The sequence below is a fragment of the Papio anubis genome, chromosome 7 (genome assembly GCF_008728515.1).
Source record: "Papio anubis isolate 15944 chromosome 7, Panubis1.0, whole genome shotgun sequence".
NCBI lineage: Eukaryota > Metazoa > Chordata > Mammalia > Primates > Cercopithecidae > Papio > Papio anubis.
Window position 1 is genome coordinate 150,292,957 of NC_044982.1, and position 22,331 is coordinate 150,315,287.

Here is a 22,331-nt window from a genome sequence, read left to right on the forward strand (position 1 = left end):
TAATACTGATGGGGAAATTTTTCTTTGACGTCAAGTTTTTTTTGTTTTGTTTTTTTTTGTTTTTGAGATGAAGTCTTGCTCTGTCGCTTATGCCGGAGTACAGTGGCACAATCTTGGCTCACTGCAACCTTCGTCTCCTAGGTTCAAGTGATTCTTCTGCCTCAGCCTTCCAAGTAGCTGGGATTACAGGTGCATGCTACTATGCCTGGCTAATTGTGGTATTTTCAGTAGAGATGAGGTTCCTCCATGTTGGCCAAGCTGGTCTTAAATTCCTGACCTCAAATAATCTGCCTGCCTCGGCCTCCCAAAGTGGTGGGATTACAGGCGTGAGCCACCATGCCTGGCCTCAAGTATTTTAAGTAACACTGGACCTATCCACTCCTTCTTATTTTAGTAGAATTCCCCCACAAAACCCAATCTGTGGCTGGTGCCATTGTTGGGTGGGCAACTCTTTTTTCTTTGGCTATTGATCTGTTGAGAGAGAGAGAGATATATGTATCTTTTATACTCAGTTTTACAATTTATGTTTTCCTTGAGAATCACACATTTCATGCAGGCTCTTATAAAACAGCATATATTTGAGCCAAGTAGTTACTTATGATTCTTTGAATTTTCTAAGTGGAAACTAGATGTTTAAGTAATATAAACTGTTTCTTCAACAGTAATATAAGATGTTTTCTTCAAGAAAAAAGTGATAAAGATTAAGAACAAAGTAAAAATAATATTAGTTAGAATGAAAAAAAGGTTATGGCAATAATATGAAACAGTACTTTTAGTATGACTTCCCCAAATGGTTGAGAATCAATATCAAACCAATCTTCAAATCCTGCATATATGTCTTAGTGACTGTACTAGATACAAAGTAAGGGTCTTCTGGTTTAAGGTATATATTTAAAAACCCAATATATTTCATAACCATTAAGTTCATTAATGTTACAGTTCAAGTGTTCATTATCAAAATTAATATGGGAATATTATCATTTAAAAGCAGACCTGTTAACCTTCAGATTCACAAAACACAGATTTTTAGATAACGGGTGCCTCCGAAACATTTCTGAACTAGTAAAATTGTAGAGATTACTAGTCCAACATTTCAATTTACACACAATACAACTGGCCTAGAGAGAAGTTAAATGAGCAAACAAGACCAAGACCTCTCAAATCACTGCAGATACAGGGTAAGTGCCCATGTCAACCAAGTTGCAGTTGGTCTCAGCAGACAACATACCATTCCTAATTATGCAGATATTTAAATTTGATCAAATGTAATATTTTTAAGGTGGGGAAAGATTTATTTCTGTCTTGGAAGATCCTGAAATGTAAGAAAGGAAGACTGCCATCTGTGAGCTATTTAGACAACACCTGCCTGAAAAGGAGATGAACTAGACAGTATCTTGTTTTCTAGCACTTCAATGGTCCTCTCTCCAATTTATCTTAAATAACTCAATAAAACCACATCCAAAGATGATGTTAATTTTCAAAAACAACCCAGGTCTTCATTTATTTTGAGGTTGTCAGACCTGTCTTTAGAGGGCATTTTTTAAAAAGAAATTACACATGCATAAAGAACATTCTGAAGGTTTAATTTCTCTGGCCTTTGAATTACCCTCTTCTCTAAATACCAAAAATATCCAAAGCAATTAAGTACTAATTACACAATTTCTTTTCTTAAAATAAAGGGCTGATTTTGAGTCAGCGAACAAAACACATCTGAAACTAGTTAATGTATACTTAAGAATCACAGGGGGGCATGAGGACTACCAAGAAAAGGTTTAAGGGCTTTAAGTTTGTTTTGTTTTATTAAAAGTTTTACATTTTAAAAGTATAGTCATTTCCAAAAAAATCATGCAGAATTCTGGTTCACAACATCTGAAAATGAAAAGTCACATTCTGACAGGACTTTTATCTACGAATTTATAAAACGTTTTCTAAAATGCTAGATTAAAATACACTGTATGATAAGAATAATATTCTTAACACCTAGTGCATCTTTACTAAATTGAGGGAGGGCAAAAAAGACATATATCAATACATATTAAAACTATATCTTTTCTACTCTAGTAACTAACTTTGTTTTACTGTGTTATTTTTTTTTTCACAACTCTGTATAACTCAATATTTGGAGTTATGATCTTTGTTCTCTATATTTTTATGTTCCCTAAGAGTAAGTTTCACAGCCTTTTCTATACAATTTAAGAAGTTTGCAAGGTTTCAGTAACAGATATTACATGTTATGCAAACCGTGTGCAAAGGTACACAGAATAGACATGCATTTAATGGGGAGACCAATAGCACAGATAAATGAAATCTTTAGAGAACCCAAAACTTCATTATAGCTGTTAGTTTCAACCTCTTTCCCCAAAGCCTCTTATCAAAGCCACTAATAAGGAATACAACTGACTGCTCTGACCTTGTCCTTTGCTTATGTCTTTAGGGGATAATACTAGTGAAAATTGAAGTGCCTTAAAGATAGGAAACAAATGGGAGGTCAAGAAGCTGGGACAGTGTGGAGAGGCTAGGTAGGCAACTGGTAGCTGTGGAGCGGCAGAGGACACGAATATGAGCAAATAAAGTAAAACTCTTCTATATTTTATGCCAGATCATGCTAAATCCTTTTCGTTGTAGACGAAGGGACAAATCAACATGGTAGAATAAAAAGACACAGGACAGGTTGTTGGGAGGGTAGCAGCTGTGATGCAAGGCCGAAGGACAATTTGTTTAATCAAAACAAGTGGAGTGGACAGTCACTAGAGCCCTTTCCAATTCCAAGATTCAGAGGAAAGGTTGAATGTTAGCTTTTGTCTGTCCTGGTTCTTCTTAGCTGTAGTCACTGATGTTAGACCCTCTTGCTGGGCCAGCTCCATGTGTCGCCGAACCAATCTCAATGGAGAGAGGCATACTAGCAGTTCTGAGACACAAAAAGGATCTCCTACACAGACAGATGTGCACATGGGTGAGTGTGAGTGAGTGACACATGCACAGGACCAAAGGAGTCAATTCAGCAATCACAGTAACGGGTTTGACCCCCAATGCCTTTGGTTATGGTGAGTAAAACCCTAGCCTGTAATTAATTATCTGCAGGGAGAGGGAGATTTTTGATTTTGCTGTCCTGTATGTCATCCTGTCTGGCATTGCTACCCTACTGTCACAATGCGATTCTCATGAGCGGGCAGTAATGTGATCCCAAATCACTGCCGCAGGGCTGGACGCAGACTAGCTGATCAGACCCCTTTCTGATATATATATACACACACACACACCATATATATACACACATATATACATACACACACACACATATATATACACACATACACATACACACACACACATATTTGAGACAGGGTGTCACTCTATTGTCTAGGCTGGAGTGCAGAGGTGCCATCATGGCTCACTGCAGCCTCGATCTCCCAGTTTCCAATCCTCCCATCTCAGCCTCCCCAGTAGCTGGAACAGCAGGTGTGAACCACCACACCTGGCTGATTTTTATTTTTTGTAGAGTGGGCAGGGGTGGGGGGTAGTCTTGCTATGTTGCCCTGGCTGGTCTCAAACTTCTGGGCTCAAGCAATCCTCCCACCTCAGCCTCCCAAAGTGCTGGGATTACAGGTGTGAGCCACTGCACCTGTCCCTTTCTGAAATTTGTTATGTGGCAAAGGAGAATCACCAACTTTGCTCTGGGGTTACAAACTCTAAGGATTAAACAAATTAGCAATCACCAGCAATCATCTTTGTGACCTTGTGACCTGAAAATGAAGCCAACACAGAAAAGAGCAGAACCCAAAAAGGACAAAAGATATTAATGATATTGTTTTGCCTTCTGGATTCTATTAAGAGACACAGCAGAAGCAAATCTCTCCTTTGGAGTTCTCCGGTGTATATTTAAGCCAATAAATTCTCCTTTTTTTGTGTATATAATCTAGTTTGATTGGATTTCTGCCACTTACAACCAAAATAGTTCCAATACATCATTAGCGACCCAAAGGCCGATGATCCCTGGACATGAGCTAACCACCAAGAGCAGTGGTGAGGGGGGCCGGGAGCAGGGCGCACCCCATCGTAAGTGGCTGTGGTGAAGGAGGGCCAGGAGCAGGGAGCACTCCATCGTAAGTGGCTGTGGTGAAGGAGGGCCAGGAGCAGGGAGCACTCCATCGTAAGTGGCAGTGGTGAGGGGGGCCGGGAGCAGGGAGCACACCATTGTAAGTGGCTGTGGTGAGGGAGGCCAGGAGCAGGGAGCACCCCATCGTAAGTGGCTGTGGTGAGGGAGGCCAGGAGCAGGGAGCACCCCATCATAAGTGGTCACAACAACCTTTCTTCAAAGTTCCAGGGAGCTGAATCTCAAACTCAGCCATTAAGAAAACAAACACCCAGAAAGCATTTCATCTTCCAGCAGCATATGTGTTTAAGGTCCTTTTCTCAGTCCCAGGGAGAAGTGTGCACGAGCACATTCAATAAGATGAGTAAGAAAGTAAGTCTCTCATCATGACAATCTCTTCAGAAAGGGGAGAACAGAGCCCAAATTTCCCACCCCCCACCCTCAATTTCATGTTCCTGTTACTCTAAAAACGGCATCATATTTTTAACCTTCTGATAGACAGGAATGTAAATGGTGGATTCCTTACGAAATACCCAACCATCTCCATTCCCTTCAGCCTACATAATTGTATGTTTCATTTCTGGTCTCTTACTCTCTGCCACTGACATCTGCAAATACACACAGTCTTGGTATTCTAAATCTCACCTGCTCCTGCTGCCTATCCTTCACCTGAAGTCATAATCCCCTGTTTGTCACATCATAATCACCTCCCCAGCACAGTACTGTTGCTTCCGGTGAGGAATAAAGCAGCAGGGGCAGATGAACTCTTAGAAACAAAGATCCTAATTTCTTACGGCAAGGGACATCCTTCACTAAGCCTATTTGGCTTTACAGATTATACTGTCTCAGAGTCCCACAGAGTAATACATGAATGCTACACAAGCACCCCTGTAAAATTTGCTGGTTCGTCCAAACATAGGGGTGAGGGTGAGGCAGGGGCATAGCAAATGCCTCTCAGGTGTCACTCAAAATAATTGTTAGCGTCTACTAACAGAAACATTCACTGGAAAGAATAAAGTATCTCCAGAACCATCATTATTAGGCCAAACTTAACAAGAATGTGCACCAGCCGGTGGCTGTGGCCGTCACTAATGAAAGTCCCTCCAACCTGGAGATATGCCAACTCAGAAAAGACGGATGGTTTATCTTCAGTCTTTGGTATGAGCTCTTTCATATTTTACCTAACAGGGCAAACTGTCTTGTTGCCTTCGCATTGTCACTATTTTCTGTTCCTTTCCTGTCTTTTTGTCCAAAGCTCTTAAAAAAAAAAAAAAAAAAAAAAAAAAACCAGAACCAAACCAAAACTGAACAAAAAGGAAAAAAAAAATAGAGGGTATAACAGCAAAATATGGTCTCAATAATCACTTGAGAGATACAAATCAACACTTCTCTACCAGTAGATGAAATACATTTTCTGCTTCGTCTATATGGCATAGACTGAACCCTTAGCAGAGGTAATGGGATGTTCACAATGCTTATGGTTCAATTTAAAGTTGAGGAGTTTTTTGTGCAGCTAAGCAGAGGAAGGGGCAGCAAGTTGAACATGTCTTTTGAGACTTTAAATGCTGATATCTATCTATCTATCTATCTATCTATCTATCTATCTATCTATCTATCTATCATCTGTCTATCTTAGTTAGAGACAGGGTCTCACTCTGTCACCCAAGCTAGAGTGCAGTGGAATGACCACAGTTCACTGTAATCCTGAACTCCTGGGCTTCATCGATCCTCCCACTTTGGCCTCCCAAGTAGCTGGGACTACAGGTGCCTACCACCATCCCAGTTAATTTTTTTAAACAATTTTGTGTAGAGACAAGATCTCCCTATGTTGCCCAGGCTGGTCTTGAATCCTGGCCTCATGTGATCCTCCTGCCTCAGCCTCCCAAAGTACTGAGATAGGGCCAACAAATATTAATTCTAAATTAATTATCCTTGGAAAGAATTGCTGACATGTACTGAAACTTAAAACTTATCTTCAGTTTTCCCAGAAGACTCCATGTTTGCATCAACTTTAAAAAAAAAAAAAAAAGTTTGTTTCTTTAAAATTCTTAATGGTGTCTGCCCACAGCAGACTTAAAGGAGTAGTTAGCTACTGGCAATAGAGCCAACCTTATGAGCTCAACTGGCCATCCTAGATATACACTGTGGCAGGAAGGTCCTGGTGACAAAGAACAAATCAATAAGTAAAATTCCATCACTATTTCAGGAAAAAGCAGCTCATGAGGCAGCAGCATTTTCTTCATTCATAGAGGACAGTGACTTATATTGAGTATAATTTGTATCTTTCTTTGAAAAGTTTAATGAAAGTAGCCTAACAGCCTTGAGTTTTTATTCTCATTATCGAGACAATCATGTGAGCACCTACTAAGTGAGATGCATTCTCACTGGATTCTCACTGGATCAGAGAGAAAACTGCAATCTCATTGGATCACGCATGCAATACGGTGCTTGGCTATGAGCACTGGGGGCACAGAGTGCTTATAATCAATCATTTCATACTAACTAGTGTAGTTCCTGGCATGCAGAGAACACAACAAAAGTTAATTGAAAAGAATGAATAAATAATGAAGGGAAGAATTACATGGACTCTCAGAAACTGCTAGAAATTATCGGTGTTCATTTGTAGTTTGTCTCCCTACTGGACCATAACCCCATTAAAGCAGACACTTCATCTGACTTATCCAGTGTCTAAAACAGTATCCAACTTAGTAACTTATTTGTAGAATAAATGAGTAAATATGTGCATGAAAAACATTTTTTAGTTGGAGAAGCTGAAGTCATTTATTTAACTTTGACCTGCCTTAATACAATATACTTATGTGTGGAAGTACAAATAGGATAAGTTTAAAAGATAGGATGAACTCATATCAGTACATTCAAATCTTCAATGATAAGAACACTTCTGTTTTTCTTTCCTATAGTGCCTGGCTAGATCTTGTGCCATAACAACTGCTCAGGATGCAGTTATGAACCAAGGAAATTTAAGAAAGAAATAGTGATTTACTTTTATTTTTCCCTTCAATTGGTAAGAGGAAAGATAAAATATGCATTTTATAAAACAAATATAGAGCACAATGTGTGGAAAATTTAGAATGGGGTAAAATATTTTCAGGAAAGTCATAATTCTTAAATATACGAATTATCTTATATTAAAAGATGAGAATATTTGTCTTTCAAATATAGTCCAAATTAGAAGCCAACAGAGAGAGAGAGAGAGAGAGATATTTTACTTCTGCTTAGCAAAGGATCAAAATAAATTAAACATATTTGCAATGTCTCTGCAACAAAATTCAAGGTGTACACATGTAAACAAGAAAGAATAAGATTAGTGGTCTACTTATTTACCAATACTTTTTCCATAGTTGGCTTTAAAATGATCTATCTAAATTTACCTGGCACAACGCTTTAAATCTAATTAATCTCTGTGAAGGGGTATTTATAAGGTAAAAGGACAACAGCCTCATAATAGTATTTCATACAAAGCTTTCAATCTTCATTTTTCAACCACAAACATATGTTAATCCAGTGCTACATTAAAAATACGAAGAATTAACTTCTTTGTATGTTGATGAGGAAATGCTTTAAAACAGGGCTCAGGTTGCATCAACTTCCTATATCTCATTTATTTATTTATTTATTTATTTATTTATTTATTCATTTATTTATTTTGAGATGGAGTCTCGCTCTGTCGCCCACGCTGGAGTACAGTGGCCGGATCTCAGCTCACTGCAAGCTCCGCCTCCCGGGTTGACGCCATTCTCCTGCCTCAGCCTCCAGAGTAGCTGGGACTACAGACACCCGCCACCTCGCCCGGCTAGTTTTTTGTATTTTTTAGTAGAGACGGGGTTTCACCGGGTTAGCCAGGATGGTCTGGATCTCCTGACCTTGTGATCCGCCCGTCTCAGCCTCTCAAAGTGCTGGGATTACAGGCTTGAGCCACCACGCCCGGCCTATCTCATTTATTTTTAAAGATCAATTAAATACCCGATTTGAGTATGCTTCCATAAAATAATTATCCAGATTCTACAGCACAGAGGAACAGATGAGACCCATCAATTTCAATTTCAATTTCAAGTCCCCTTTCTGTACTTGTTTGCAAGTAGAGATGACCCCCGGACCACATTTTTACACTGCTTTCGTCAGCCATGGTGAATCCAATCTAACACATTCAAGTTCAAGTAAGTTGAGGACTAGGACTAAGTTTAGCCCACATCTACAATCTTTGCTTCTTTTTTTCCCAGCTGGGATTGGCTAGTTCTCAAGAAGGAAGCAGAGAAAAGTTAGGCCAAACAAAAAAATAGGGCTGAAGGCCTGACTGTCCGTAGGCTGATGGCACCCAGAGAGTGGTGCTAAGCAGCTCTGACAATGCTGCTGCTTACTTGGTGGCTTAAAACAAAACAAAACAGAAAATAGATGTGGCCATGACATATTGGCCCCTATCTGAGTAATCAATGTGATCAGATATTTCATAATACTATCAGAACTACCTGGTTCCAAAACATATCTCATAGTGCATCATAGGCCACACATTCCAACTGGTTCTGAACTGTTACATATTTTCCTTTTGATTAGACTTTTAAAAGGTGATTTCTTCCAAATTACCCTCTTTCCATAGGCTGAACAATTCAACTGCCCCCATATGAAAAATCTTGCTGCTTCAACGTACTGAGATTTAATTTAGTGACTTGAGAACACCTGCCTAATTGATCAACTTTATTTAACCCTAACTAGGGAATATTTATGATATCTCCAAGCTTCAAATTAAAACAATCTTATAATACATTCAATTTTATTCTACAGTTTATTAATAAAAATATCAAACATTAAGATTTGGAATAGATACTTTGTAGGACTTTATTAAACATCTCTTCCTTACTTGACATTTCTCCACATTTGGTTTTCCTTGGCCAATTCTTTGTCCATTTTAGAACAAAACTTATGTAATCTAATATTGTTCTATTTTTTGTGTATGTCCTAAAACAAACATTATGCAGACTCTTCAATATCTATATAAAATAGATGTTTAATAATAAAATGACTTGTATGTAACCTTTACAAATTACATTAAAAGTGGAGAAGAGAAATTAATTCATTGTAGAGTGCTTTACAGTTTCTGTGATCACTTATTATATGTATAGTCGTTTGAGGCTTAATGTCTTTTTTTTTTTTTTTTGACGGAGTCTCGCTTTGCCGCCCGGGTTGGAGTGCAGTGGTCGAGATCTCAGTTCACTGCAAGCTCTGCCTCCTGGGTTCACACCATTCTCCTGCCTCAACCTCCCGAGTAGCTGCAACTACAGGTGCCCGCTACCACGCCCGGCTAATTTTTTTTTGTATTTTTAGTAGAGATGGGGTTTCACCGTGTTAGCCGGGATGGTCTCAATCTCCTGACCTCGTGATCCGCCCGCCTCAGCCTCCCAAAGTGCTGGGATTACAGGCGTGAGCCACTGTGCCCAGCCTGAGGCTTAATTTCTAATGCTTAAGAGATGTTGAAAGAAATAATAATCTGTAATACACAAACACATGAATACATGTGGGATTTTAAAAAAATCATAATAAATTCATGATGTCAATGAACGTTTGGCATGAAATAATAAAGGCTTAATATTTTGCTTTCAAGTAAAAGTACTACCGAGTTCCATATATGAGACAAATATACCCAACATGAATCTTTCTAACTGTTCTTTTTAATATATAAAACATTTTATAGACAATATTTCTTTTGTTTCTTTTTCTCATAAGGCCTAGATTATGGTTAATATCTCATGACACCAAAAGTAATACTGCAACAGATATTAAAGCATTTTTTCAGCCACTTATTCTATAAAATATTAATTGCAAGCTTGTGCATGTGCTGTATATATAGGAGATTAGGTAACTGAGTTCCTGCTCAGTTCCAAATCAATAAAAGATAATATGCAGAGCATCAATCATCATTCACCCTTCCTTTAGTGGAAGATTTTTAAAATATATATTTAAGCACTCATGGAGACAACACAAGCTACAGAAGATGTGAATAATACTTACCGAGGAAGGACAAGTTTTTCTCTAGAAGTAAGTCTCTCAGCAGGACTTCATGCTCATGACCAATGGCACTGGGAAGTTTCAGTTAAGGGGGTAACACAGGCAGAATTATACCAGCAGGAAAATGCTAATACCAGGTCTATACTTTGAGACGAAATGAAGCATTGAGGTAGTTTGAGCAGCCATTTTCACCCTTAGTCCACATCTTTGAGGAATGACATCTCTACACACATTCCCTCATTTATATAATTTGATCGAATTTTTCTACAATTTTTTAAAACTTTTTTTTTTTAAATAGAGAGAGGGTCTTGCTCTGTTGCTCAGGTTGGAGAGCACTGGCACAATCATAGCTCACTATAACCTTGAACTCCTGGGCTCAAGCGATCCTGCCACCTCAGCCTCCCGAGTAGCAGGGACTACAGGGGTGTACCACCCACCATGCCTGGGTAATTTTTTTTTTTTTTTTTAAGAGATGGAATCACACTATGTTGCTCAGGCTGGTCTCAAACTCCTAGGCTCAAGTGATTCTCCCACCTCGGCCTCCCAAAGTGCTGGGATTACAGACATGAGCCACTGTGTCCAGCTTTTTCTATAATTTTTCTATATACACTGGCAAACAAAGATTTGTAAATGCATGTGTACTTTGTATTTTGAAAAGAAGGAGAGACATTTTAAATGTACTTTAATCTGTGTTAAAAATCTTTCAATTCAGCTGGGCAAGGTGGCTTGCGCCTATAACCCCAGCCACCCTGGAGGCTGAGGTGGAAGGATCACTTGAGGCCAGTTGGGTAAGGCTCTTAAAAAAAAAATTCTAAAAAAAATTTTTAAATTAAAATCCCTCAACTCAATTTAGCATACATTTATTAAGCACTTAATAGGTACCATAAAGAATACTAGGCAGCCTTTGCCCTAGAAGAATTCCTAGTCTTAGAGAGTTCTGGAAATCTGTGAATTCACATTTGTCATCAGGCCAACATTTAGAAACTTCTTTGTTTCACTTCCAGTCGACTGTTGCGACTTGCAAGCCAAACAAGTGATTTGTTAAGAATATATGTAATCTGCAGGAAAGACATCTTGGTAAAGAGTTGTGGATTAGGGTGTGGGTACAGAGGCTATTTCAAGAGTCTTTTTCTTATGTGTGTATATATATGCATGTATATGCATCTAAATAGATACACATATGAATGTATATTTTTTCAGTGCTTACTATGTGGTAGACACTATGTTAAGTGCTTTTAGTATGTTATTTTATCCTCATAATTATAATAATTATTTTATAGATGAGGAAACCAAGGGTCAGAAGGTACGTGCACAGGGCATACAGTTAATGAGTGGCAAAGAAGATAACAACAAGATCTCTACCAAGTCTATGTTTATGACCTCCATATAGCTTCTCAAAAGTATTAAAATTAGGTAATAATAATTGACAATAGCTAATATTTCTTAAATATCATACATGAAGTCTCTGTGCTAAATACTTTGGGATACCATCTTACAATAGCCACACAAATAGATACTAATATTAGTCCCTCTTTTTTCTTTTTTTTTTTTTGAGATGGACTCTTGGTCTTGCCCAGGCTGGAGGGCAGTGGCATATCTCGACTTACTGCAACCTCTGCCTCCTGGGTTCACGCAGTTCTTCGGCCTCAGCCTCCTGAGTAGCTGGAATTACAGGTGCCTGCCACCATACCTGGCTAATTTTTGTGTTTTCAGTAGAGAAGGAGTTTCACCATGTAGGCCAGGATGGTCTCAAACTCCTAACTTCAAGTGATCTGCCCATCTCAGCCTTCCAAAGTGCTGAGATCACAGGTGTGAGTCACCGCACCCAGCCTATTAGTCACATTTTTACAATTAAGGAAAGTAAGGTTCAGGGAGGCTGGGGAATTTGCTGAAGGTCCCATGGCTGGTAAATTATGAAATCAGGAGTAGAATATGGAAGTGCTGTGTATTTTCCAAACAGATGAGATTGCCCAAAGTCTGAAAAGGAGTGTAATCCTAGTCTAGTATTTCAACTGACTCAAAAGCGTTTGCATTTGGTAATAATTATGTGAATCATTACCTTCATTGTCCTTTTCACTGATATCATCAACCTGGTCACATCACTCCTTGGCTTACCAGAGAAGCTGATTCTGATCGAGTTTAACTTAAATAAAACTTCTATGTTGTTTGTAAAAAAAAAAAAAAAAACCCTAGAGAATTATCTTGCATTTTACCAAAATATACAGGTGAATACTATTTAAATCTTAGAATCCAAGAGATGTGGCCAAATATGTTCCAGCAAAACATGCCCTAAATCATCATTATTGCCTTTTCCTCCAGTTGTCCCCTGCCCTCCAAGGCACATGGCTCTGCTTTTGCAATTTCTAAAGAGAAACAAAATAAAGAAACACATTTTTAAACCACAAAATTTCACAAATTTTCAGAGTCCATTGAAGACATTTGATGAATAACTCTCAATGGTCTCTCATTACTAGGGACATCCCACATTTTAGAACTAAATTATTTACTTCTATTCCACACAAATGTGCTCTCATTTTTATTGTTGTAAATTATTTACATCTAAAATGTTGAATCATGAAACTGAGGTTTCTGATGGTACAGAAATGAAACCCACAGCATTTGAAGCTTCCTGCATCATTATCTTTCCTTGCTTCACAGTTTATGCTTCTGTCTAATAGCTGTGTCCTGGAGTCACACTTTGGAAAGTTGAGGTGGCTGATTTCTCACATTTTTTCCTTGGTGAGTATAAGCTGTGGTGGGAAAGGTGTAGGTGGGCATGGCTGCATAGGAAAAAATACAGTAGATACCAAAAAAAAAAAAAAAAAGAGAGAGAGAAAGCACAATGATGATGTATATACTCTTTGCTAACTGTGCTTTCTGTGATGTCTTACTAGTAAATGACCAATTTATTTTATTCTACTTACACAAATATAACATTTTCATAATGTACTAAGAAGGTTTAGCACCTATCTTATTTACCGAATGTGTGCTTTCTTTCTCACAACATGATGTAATTTACTGAGAATAAGCAATGTAAATATTACCAAATTATCAGAAAAACAAACAGCACATTTACTCACATGGAAAAACAATCATTTTTATTCGGTGTGAAATAAAGTAATTATTGCTGATCAGTCTAGGAAACATCTATGCAAGTGTATTTATACATTATATGAAACTGCTACTACTTCAATGCAAAGACAGAATCAGTTTCTCTGTAAACTTTCCAGCCTGTTTTATTTTGCATGATAAAAGCAATCACCAATTTGAAATTTTGGAAAGATATGTTTCTTAATTATGCTTTGCTTGATATAAACATATATAAAATGCAAAGTCTAGAAAATAAAACTTATAAAATCTGTAGTTTTCTGGCAACAGACATAATGAAACTGCAAAAATTATAACCTAGTCAGTGAATGTAATTTATAGACATATGTCACTATCTTCATCAATTGAAATCATGTACTACATTAAATTCTACTGGCAGTAACACAGCCAAAAAAGGAAAGTGAATGATGGCAAAAATGTAAGGAAAATACTCCAAACAGAATTTATAATGCTCTATAAGCAAAAACACTTAGACTTTGTCTATAATAATACCTATTATTGATGTATGGCAGTGACCATGGGCAAAACTTGTAAATAACCTCACAAGCCATTTTCTTCGCCAGCAATACAGCAATCTAGTTTCCCGTAAGCATCTCAACTATTACTGAAAAATAGCCTCCTGGCATTTACAAAGCAGTTGACTTCATACTTTAGTCCATGCATACATAATTAGATAGTTATATTTAAAATCAATATGCAATCCTTCAAAAGACATTATGCTTTTAAAACCTTAACTTTAAATTGATTTTTAACTATTTTATGTGCTTTAAAATTAACATGTAATTCAACCCCAGATACTCTGAGATGGTGTTAGTTGTTATATGAATGTGCTAAACTTTATCAATGTAGCAACATGAGATTGGCACTCCTACAATTTCTAACACTATCATTAATTTTATACTGAATATAGAAGTACAGTTTCACCTTGGTTTAATAAAAAGGTGAGCTTGGGATAATGCTGTGTTTTTACTAACTTAAGCTAGGCCAGAGAAACAGACTTGGAAGATAAATACATAAAGGGTTATATCTTCAATACTGAATATTCTTGTAAGAGGGCTCTGTTAAAAGGCTATTTAGCAAAGATTACTTATAAAGGCATGATTTTCTTGTTAAAAATGTTACTGATTCTAAGCCGTTGTGAAAGAAGGTGGGATATAAACACATACATGTACACAATTTGACTAGCAGGAGTTTCCAACAAAAAGCCTCCTGACTAGTAATTACTGAGTCACAATTCATCACAGTGCCATCCATGCTAACAAAATCCATTCCCGGAGGGACATGTTTATATTATTAAGAGGGGTGAAATTCATGGACTCAGATAGAAATTATTCTCATAAAAATTACTTATTATTTACCATTTAAGTAGTAAATTATTATAAAAGTAAATCTGATAAAGGATTATCAAAAACCTTACTGTTGCCACAGTACTACTAAATTTATTGATTAATAATGTCCTACTATATGTAGTTACTGTCTGCCCAATCTTGTTTTAAAAAGTGAACATTAACTCTTTAGTAATCTTAATGTCTTTAATGAAAAGTGACTAGACTTCTGTTTTCACAACCTTAAATTTATTCCAGGAGGAAAAATTAACTTGATTTCTCTAAAAATGTTTATTAGGAATCCAAATGCCGGCTCAGATTGTAATCAGCATTTAAGCAATAAGAGTCTGTTGCCTTTAAAATGTGATGTCTCTGGAAGCATTTTAATCACAGCCTCCTTTAACTCCAGGCTCTGAATTTATTCCAGTAAATTCAACAAAATTTGGCTCATTTTAAATGGAAATTTGTTATATTTTTAAAAAAATATTTCCTGGGATGGGTAGATACATTCCAAGACATTATGTTACCTGCCTAATGACTCTGTACCTTTAAACTCATTGAAAACCAAGCAGTTTGAAATAAGCATGTGAATGTGTAACTGCTGAACTGACATCTTCCTGTGGTCTATCTGGTATTTCTTAAGCTGTAGAAAAGAATGGTCTGTAGTGACCCTCCAGTTGATTGAATGTAAAATAGAAGAGTATGAAACGTGTTTTGTGAAGCAGAACTTTATGTCAGGTTAAAGCTAGACACATCTCCACTGAGTCTAAGCTCGTCAATTGCGCACCTAAAATTTTATGGGAAAGGATACTGCTTGATGCAGTCCACCAGTGGTCCATAACAGCAGTCGTTCACAATGCACTGCAGGCAAATAAGAAAAGGGGTCTGGGGTGGGGCAACTACAAAAACTATCACAGTAAACAGTATCCTAAAAGCAGTAATTACTTTTCTCCCCCCACCACCCCCCAAAAAGGAAAGCTATCAAAAGGCGGTTCAGATTTAATCACAGAAAACAAAAATTGCATGCTTTTTATTCACTATAAAAGCAAGCTATTAAAAAGTGAAATGCTCTTCTTGCAAATACTGCATTGCCATTTATGGTGCACCCTGACCTCAGTGATAGTTTATGATGACAGTAATTAAATGAGGTTTAAAATCCTTTACTCGGCTAGGCAGATAACAGCATTGCCACTGAAAATAGACAGCTGTGATTAATACCTGATAGACCTGATTTGCTAGAACTCCATCTGGAATCTGAGAAGGGTCCCGTAGCATACTATTTATAACAGACTTGGAGGCTGTAGAAGAAAAGAGATGAACTGTTAGCAGATAGTCAACATAGTTTTAATGCAACATGAGAAGTGACATATACCTACATAAACCATGAAAACAAAAATATGACTGGCACTAATCATTTTTTCCTTTTTCTATAATCTAACAGAAGCTTTTTTTTTTTTTTTTTTTTTTTTGAGACGGAGTCTCGCTCTGGCGCCCAGGCTGGAGTGCAGTGGCCGGATCTCAGCTCACTGCAAGCTCCGCCTCCCGGGTTCCCGCCATTCTCCTGCCTCAGCCTCCCGAGTAGCTGGGACTACAGGCGCCCGCCACCTCGCCCGGCTAGTTTTTTGTATTTTTTAGTAGAGACGGGGTTTCACCGTGTTAGCCAGGATGGTCTCGATCTCCTGACCTCGTGATCCGCCCGTCTCGGCCTCCCAAAGTGCTGGGATTACAGGCTTGAGCCACCGCGCCCGGCAAACAGAAGCTTTTAATTAGACCATTTTGCCAAGTTTATAAGCCACATTGCCAGATTTGATGATGACCTAATTTTTCCAAGGTAAATTAACAAGTGCAGACCTAAAGCATATGTCTCTTTTGTAGATAAATAAGCTTCGGAAAAGCCCATTTGGGGTAAAAAAAAAAAAAAAATCAGAAAAGAAAATATTTACCTTTTGCAGGTAGGTATTTCATAACCAAGCCTACGTATATGAAGAGTTTAATGAAGACAGGTCAGATTTGAAGTCTTTGAATCTGACCTGTCTTCACTAAACTCTTCATATACGTATGCTTCGATTATATCAATTAAAATGACTTTCAGTCATGAAAGAATCTTCTAATTCTAAACCTTTCCAAAATAATTCTCATCAACTGCCATAAAATCCTATCTACATTCCACAAGTGAGGAAAGTAGGTAAAACTGACTGAATTGAGAGAATCTTAAATAAGGAAAATCTATACAGACACACACACACACACACACACACACACACACACACACACGTTTTCCACCCAAAATATGCCTCAACTTGCAAATTAAGATGAACCCCAAGAGAACTGCTATAGAAGAAGAGGGACCACTAAGGCAGGCATCTGATGAAGGTGCTATAGCAAGTGACATCCTTTGAAAAGCAAGGTAGAAGATTCTGACCTCATTGCTCACTAGGCATGGGGCAGCCACAGTAGCCAGAATTCCTTTTAATGCACGGGAGAAAGGCAGGCCTCTAGGCTGAAGCTAAGTCAGGTGTTGCCTAGGAAATAGATTATTTCAAGGCCTCCAGTGGAGTTTTTCGCCACAATTTAGCAAAATGGCTTACAGTCTGATCCACACAAGCACAAATTAAAATGCATACTGAATAATTATCTAATTAATAAAATAAATATAGACCACAGATCTACATCATTCAAGTTCTGACATAATTTGGGGTCTAACTTGCTTTCTTTTAAGATTATGTTCTTTATCAAGCTCTATACTATAAGAACACTGATACATAAAACAAATGTTAGTGGCTGGGCATGGTGGCTCACGTCTGTAATCCCAGCACTTTAGGAGGCTGAGGCGGGCGGATCACGAGGTCAGGAGATCGAGACCAACCTGGCTAACATGGTGAAACCCCGTCTCTACTAAAAATACAAAAAATTAGCTGGGCGTGGTGGTGGGTGCCTGTAGTCCCAGCTACTTGGGAGGCTGAGGCAGGAGAATGGTGTGAACCTGGGAGGCAGAGCTTGCAGTGAGCCGAGATGGTGCCACTGCACTCCAGCCTAGGTGACACAGCGAGACTCTGTCTCAAAAAAAAAAGAATAAATCTTAGTAAATACTTGGAAATATATAAGGAAATTACATCTTATTCACTTAAGAATAGTATTTGGTCTGCAAAGAAAGAATGGAGTACAACTATTTTAATTACTGCCCACTCTTAGTCATATAACTGCATGCTTATAGAAATGCTTATGTGCTTAGCCATTTGTGAACATGTGTTTGCACTGCAGGTGAAAAGGTCATATTGAATTTCCAAAAGAGAATCACCCGGCTATCCTATCCAACCCTATCTCTACAGCTGGCTCTGCAACCTTGGCAAGTTACATAGCTTCCCAAGTTTAATGCCCATTGCTATCTGTAGAAAGTGAAAATATTGTTTAAGCTGACTACCTAAATAAAGTGTTCTCGTGTGGTCTCTAGAGAAAACAGCTAAAGCAGTATTTTGCTAAGTTTAAGGAATAGTAAGAATGAAATCAGACTTAGGCATTTACTTCATATAAACCATAGGGTTGGACTCAATTATTTCTGAAAGCAATGACCATTGATAAGGGGTACAAATATTGGGAATAGGAAACAATGAATCATCCTCTTATAAAAGAAAAGATTATAGGAGCAATAGTATTAAAAAAAATAATGTGCCTGGTAAACTCAGTATTCCCAACCTAATTCTAAGGCCTGGCCAGTCAGAGGGGACCAAAGCAGTTGTCCATACCTTTCATCACCTTCTCAAGGGAACCCTCTCTGGCCTGCCACTCGAGTCACCCATGGTAATGGCAGACATATTCTTTTATGTTGCCCATAATGCCAGCAGAGGCTCAAGGAAATAGCAGCACCTTCTCTGTATGGACCCAGTCATGGTACATTCCAACTCTCACACCCATGTGAAGAAGAGATCACTAATATATAAGTGGCCATGACTAAAAATGCTATCCTATAAAAATTACAGACCTCATACCAAACTATACACAAACTCATTGCTAAAATCATAAAACAAAGGTTGGTTTTTTTCTTAAAAAAGAAAAGGGACAAAACTCTGGGACATAAGAAAAGCAGGTCATTTATTTTCAGCCAAAAAAGGGAAATATCAAAAGAAAAAAGAAACTGATGACATAATTTTCCTCACAATATAAATTTTAGAACAGTGGTATGCTTATCAGGATTAAGAATCATAGGCAATAAACTTTTTTTAAAAAGTCTGAATATGTTGAATAAACACTACTCAAATGAAAGGAAACTTGCCAGAGGAAGTCAGTTGTTTTAAATGGAATAATAGTAAAAAGTTTATATTGAGTCTACATTCATTTTAACCTCAACAAAATGTCTTTTCTCTTCTTGCAACCCACCATTTTTTAGAGCAAGAAACTTCTTCTAGGAAGTCACTGCCTGTGCCGAGGACCCAGGATGTATCCGCCAAGCACACACAGTTCAAACACTCAGGCTTCATGAAAGTGTGTTGGTGTCTCAAATCAAGCCAAATCAACCTACTTTTACACACATATACTAAAGCTTAGGAACTGCCATCTCAAAGAAATGAATAATAACATCAACCAGATAAGTAAATGTGATTGGACAACCTTGTCATAGCCCAGGCTAAGAGGCCTCAAGAAAGCTTGTGTCTTTTATGGAAGCTGTTCCTAGACCACCTCTGGCCAATTTGCATCTGGCTTTTTTGACCACACTTGGACAGGATTCCTATTCTCCTCAACCTTTGGTAGAGGCATTCATTCTGTTGATTTCACACTTTGCCCCTGCCACTGCAGGATTACAACGAACAGGATTACAATTTTCTACAAAGTATGTACAAAGCAGGAATGTATGAGTCAGTGGCGCTAGATTCACAAGAATAGGAGAGACCTGGTACCTGTTAAAGCATGCTACAGCAGACAGGGAACAGGCAATGCCTGGACTAAGGCACAATGCCTAAGATTATGAACTTTTCATTGTGAAGTATTTTTAGCATAAAGAATTAATATAATAAACATCTGTGCACTCACCACCCTGACCTAACTTCTAAATCTGCAATAAATTTGCTCTAGATAGTCTCATGTTAATTTGTATAAACTCTTATTTTAAAATTTCCCAGTCTTGCCAGAGGTTGGTTTTACTAACATTTTCATGAGGCAAAATGTTGGCTCTGTCGATCCTCTTTACTGTAGCATTTCTTCTAATTTCATTTAATTTATCCTTTATCATCATTATTTCCTCGCTCCCACTTTGAGTTTGCCACATTACTCTTTCACTATTTTTATAAAATTCATTTTCAATTTTTTATTTCAAAATACACTTTTCAAGGCTATAATTTTTCCTTTAAATTTTGCTTTGGCTACATGCCACGATTTTGTTGTCATTCATTTATAAATAGTTTATAGTTTCCATTATTTCATCTTTGACCCATAAGTTATTTAAAGACATGGATTTCTGCTGTTTCTAATTTGTGATGTTTATATTAATATGGTTTGTTTTACTTTCTTTGTGTTTTTATACTTGATCCATTTTTGTTAATGTTTTATACATCTTCAAAAAAGTGAAGTTCCTACTTTTCAGCTACAAGGTTCAGATATGTCTAGTAGGTTAAGGTTTTAATTGTATTACCCAAATATTCTGTATCCTTGTTATTTTTTTTCAACTACATATGAAATAATCATCTACTACTACTGTGGAGTTGTCAGTTTCTCCTTATAATTCTGCCAATGCTTGTTTCTGTATTTGGAGACTATACTCTTGGGTGACTGCACTCTCAATTGTTGTACACAGACTTCTTGGTAAGTATATCTTTTGGCAAAGTTATGACTTTCTTTAACTCTAATAAAGGTTTTCTCTTAAATTCAGTGTTACCTAGTGGTAATACTCCTGCAACACTTTTCTTTTGGATAGGATCTGCCTCACATATCTGGTGTTCCATTTCTTTTTACTGTTGTTATTAGTTTTTTATTTTCTAATATTAATTTTTATTGTACTGATTTTGCCATTTCTTTACTTTGAACTTTATTGTGTCATTATGTCTTGGGAGTGATTCATAAATAGTATTTTCTTGGATTTTCTAAAATCAAATTTGAAAATCTATGCTTTTTTAAAAATGTGAATTTAACCCATTTACATTCATTACAACTGATACATTCAGGCTTATTTTTATTCTCTTATTTTCTGTGTTCTGCTAATCATTCTCTTTCCTTCTCCTCTTTTTTCCTTACCTTCTAGTTAATTAAGTTTTCTTTATTCCCCCTTTACCCTTTATTCCCTTGGAAATAATACATTCTACTCCCTCTCTCCCTCCCTCCCTCCCCTCCCTTTATTATCTTGGAAATAATACGTTCTACATTGATTTCTCCCTCCCTTCCTTTCCTCCCTTTCCTCCCTTTCCTCCCCTTCCTTCCCTTCCTTTCTTCCCTCCCTCCCTTCCTCCCTCCCTCCATCCCTCCATCCCTGTCCCTCCGTCCCTCCCTTCTCTCTTTCTTTTTTGTATTTTTTTTAGTAGAGACTGGGTTTAACCATGTTGCCAGGCTGGTCTCGAACTCCTGGGCTCAAGCGATTCACCCGCCTCGGCCTCCCAAAGTGCTGAGATTACAAGCATGAGCTACCGTGTCTGGCCTCTACAATGATTTCTTTAGTAGTTCTCTCAAAGAATGTTTAAACTGAAACAATATCTAATCTTTATCAGTAACATCTTTGCTGTTTTACATATAAATAACTTGAAACACATTCACTCCAATCAGGAAGACTCACTCTAATACATCACTCAGCTAATGAGCTTCTCAATGACTGTTACTTCAAAGTTTATCTGCTCATTTTTACACGATTCTATCAGCCTCCATGTTATTGTGTCTATTATTTTTGTTCAACAATCTTGTTTGTAATACAATTTCCCATTTAGTCTCTATGATGTTAAATTTTATGTGTCAACTTGACTGGGCAATGGGGTACCCAGATATTTGGTCAAACATTATTCCTTTCTTTTCTTTTTCTTTTTTTTTTTGGCAGGGTCTTGCTCTGTTGCCCAGGATGGAGTGCAGTGGTGTAACCTCAACTTACTGCAGCCTCAACCTTCCGGGCTCAATATATCCTCCCACCTCAGTCTCCCTGGTAGCTGGGACTACAAGTGCATGCCACCACACCCAGCTAATTTTTGTTGTTGTTGTTGTTGTTGTTGTTGTTTTGGAGAGACAGGGTTTCTCATGAGGTCTTGAACTCTTGGGCTCAAGCAATCCACCTGCCTTGGCTTCCCAAAGTGCTGAAATTACAGGTATGTGCAGCCTTGCCCGGCCCAAACATCATTTTGGGTGCATCTGTGAGGGTGTTTCTGGATGACATTAAAATTTGAATGTAAAAACAAATTGCCCTCCCTAATGTGGGTGGGCCTCATGCAAACCACTGAAGGACCGACTAGAACAAAAAGGCTGGATAAGAGAGAATTCTTTCTGCCTTTGAGCTGAAACATTAATTTGTTTCCTGACTGTGAACTCTAACTGAAACCGTGGCTCTTCCTGGGTCTCAAGCCTGCTGGCCTCCAGACTGGAACTACAACCAATGGCACTTCTAATTCTCAGGCCTTTAGCCTGGGATTGGGACTACACTATCAGCTCTCCTGAGTCTCCAGCTTGCTAACTCTAACTCTTGAGGCTTATTAGACTCTATAATTGTATAAATCACACACGCACACACACACATACACACACCCCCACCCACCCCTCCTATTGGTTCTGTTTCTCTGGAGAACTCTAAGAGTTGATTTCCATTTTTTTAAACACTCAATGTT

The 22,331-nt window shown here is 37.8% G+C and overlaps 1 protein-coding gene across 6 annotated transcripts in view; it reads right to left on the reverse strand.

Moving 5' to 3' along the window:
* Positions 1-22,331, reverse strand: part of C7H15orf41 (chromosome 7 C15orf41 homolog) — a 243,501-nt gene that overhangs the window by 117,776 nt on the left and 103,394 nt on the right. For all 6 annotated transcript variants that reach the window (XR_002523018.2, XM_017960507.2, XM_031668855.1 and 3 more), the window contains 3 exons: positions 15,766-15,845; positions 15,359-15,408; positions 10,118-10,185 (listed from right to left, as the gene is read on the reverse strand). Coding sequence is in view for 5 of the 6 variants with exons in the window: in XM_017960507.2 (XP_017815996.1) it covers positions 10,118-10,185; positions 15,359-15,408; positions 15,766-15,845 (198 nt within the window). In the remaining variant the exon portion in view is untranslated. The remainder of the gene's footprint in view (positions 1-10,117; positions 10,186-15,358; positions 15,409-15,765; positions 15,846-22,331) is intronic.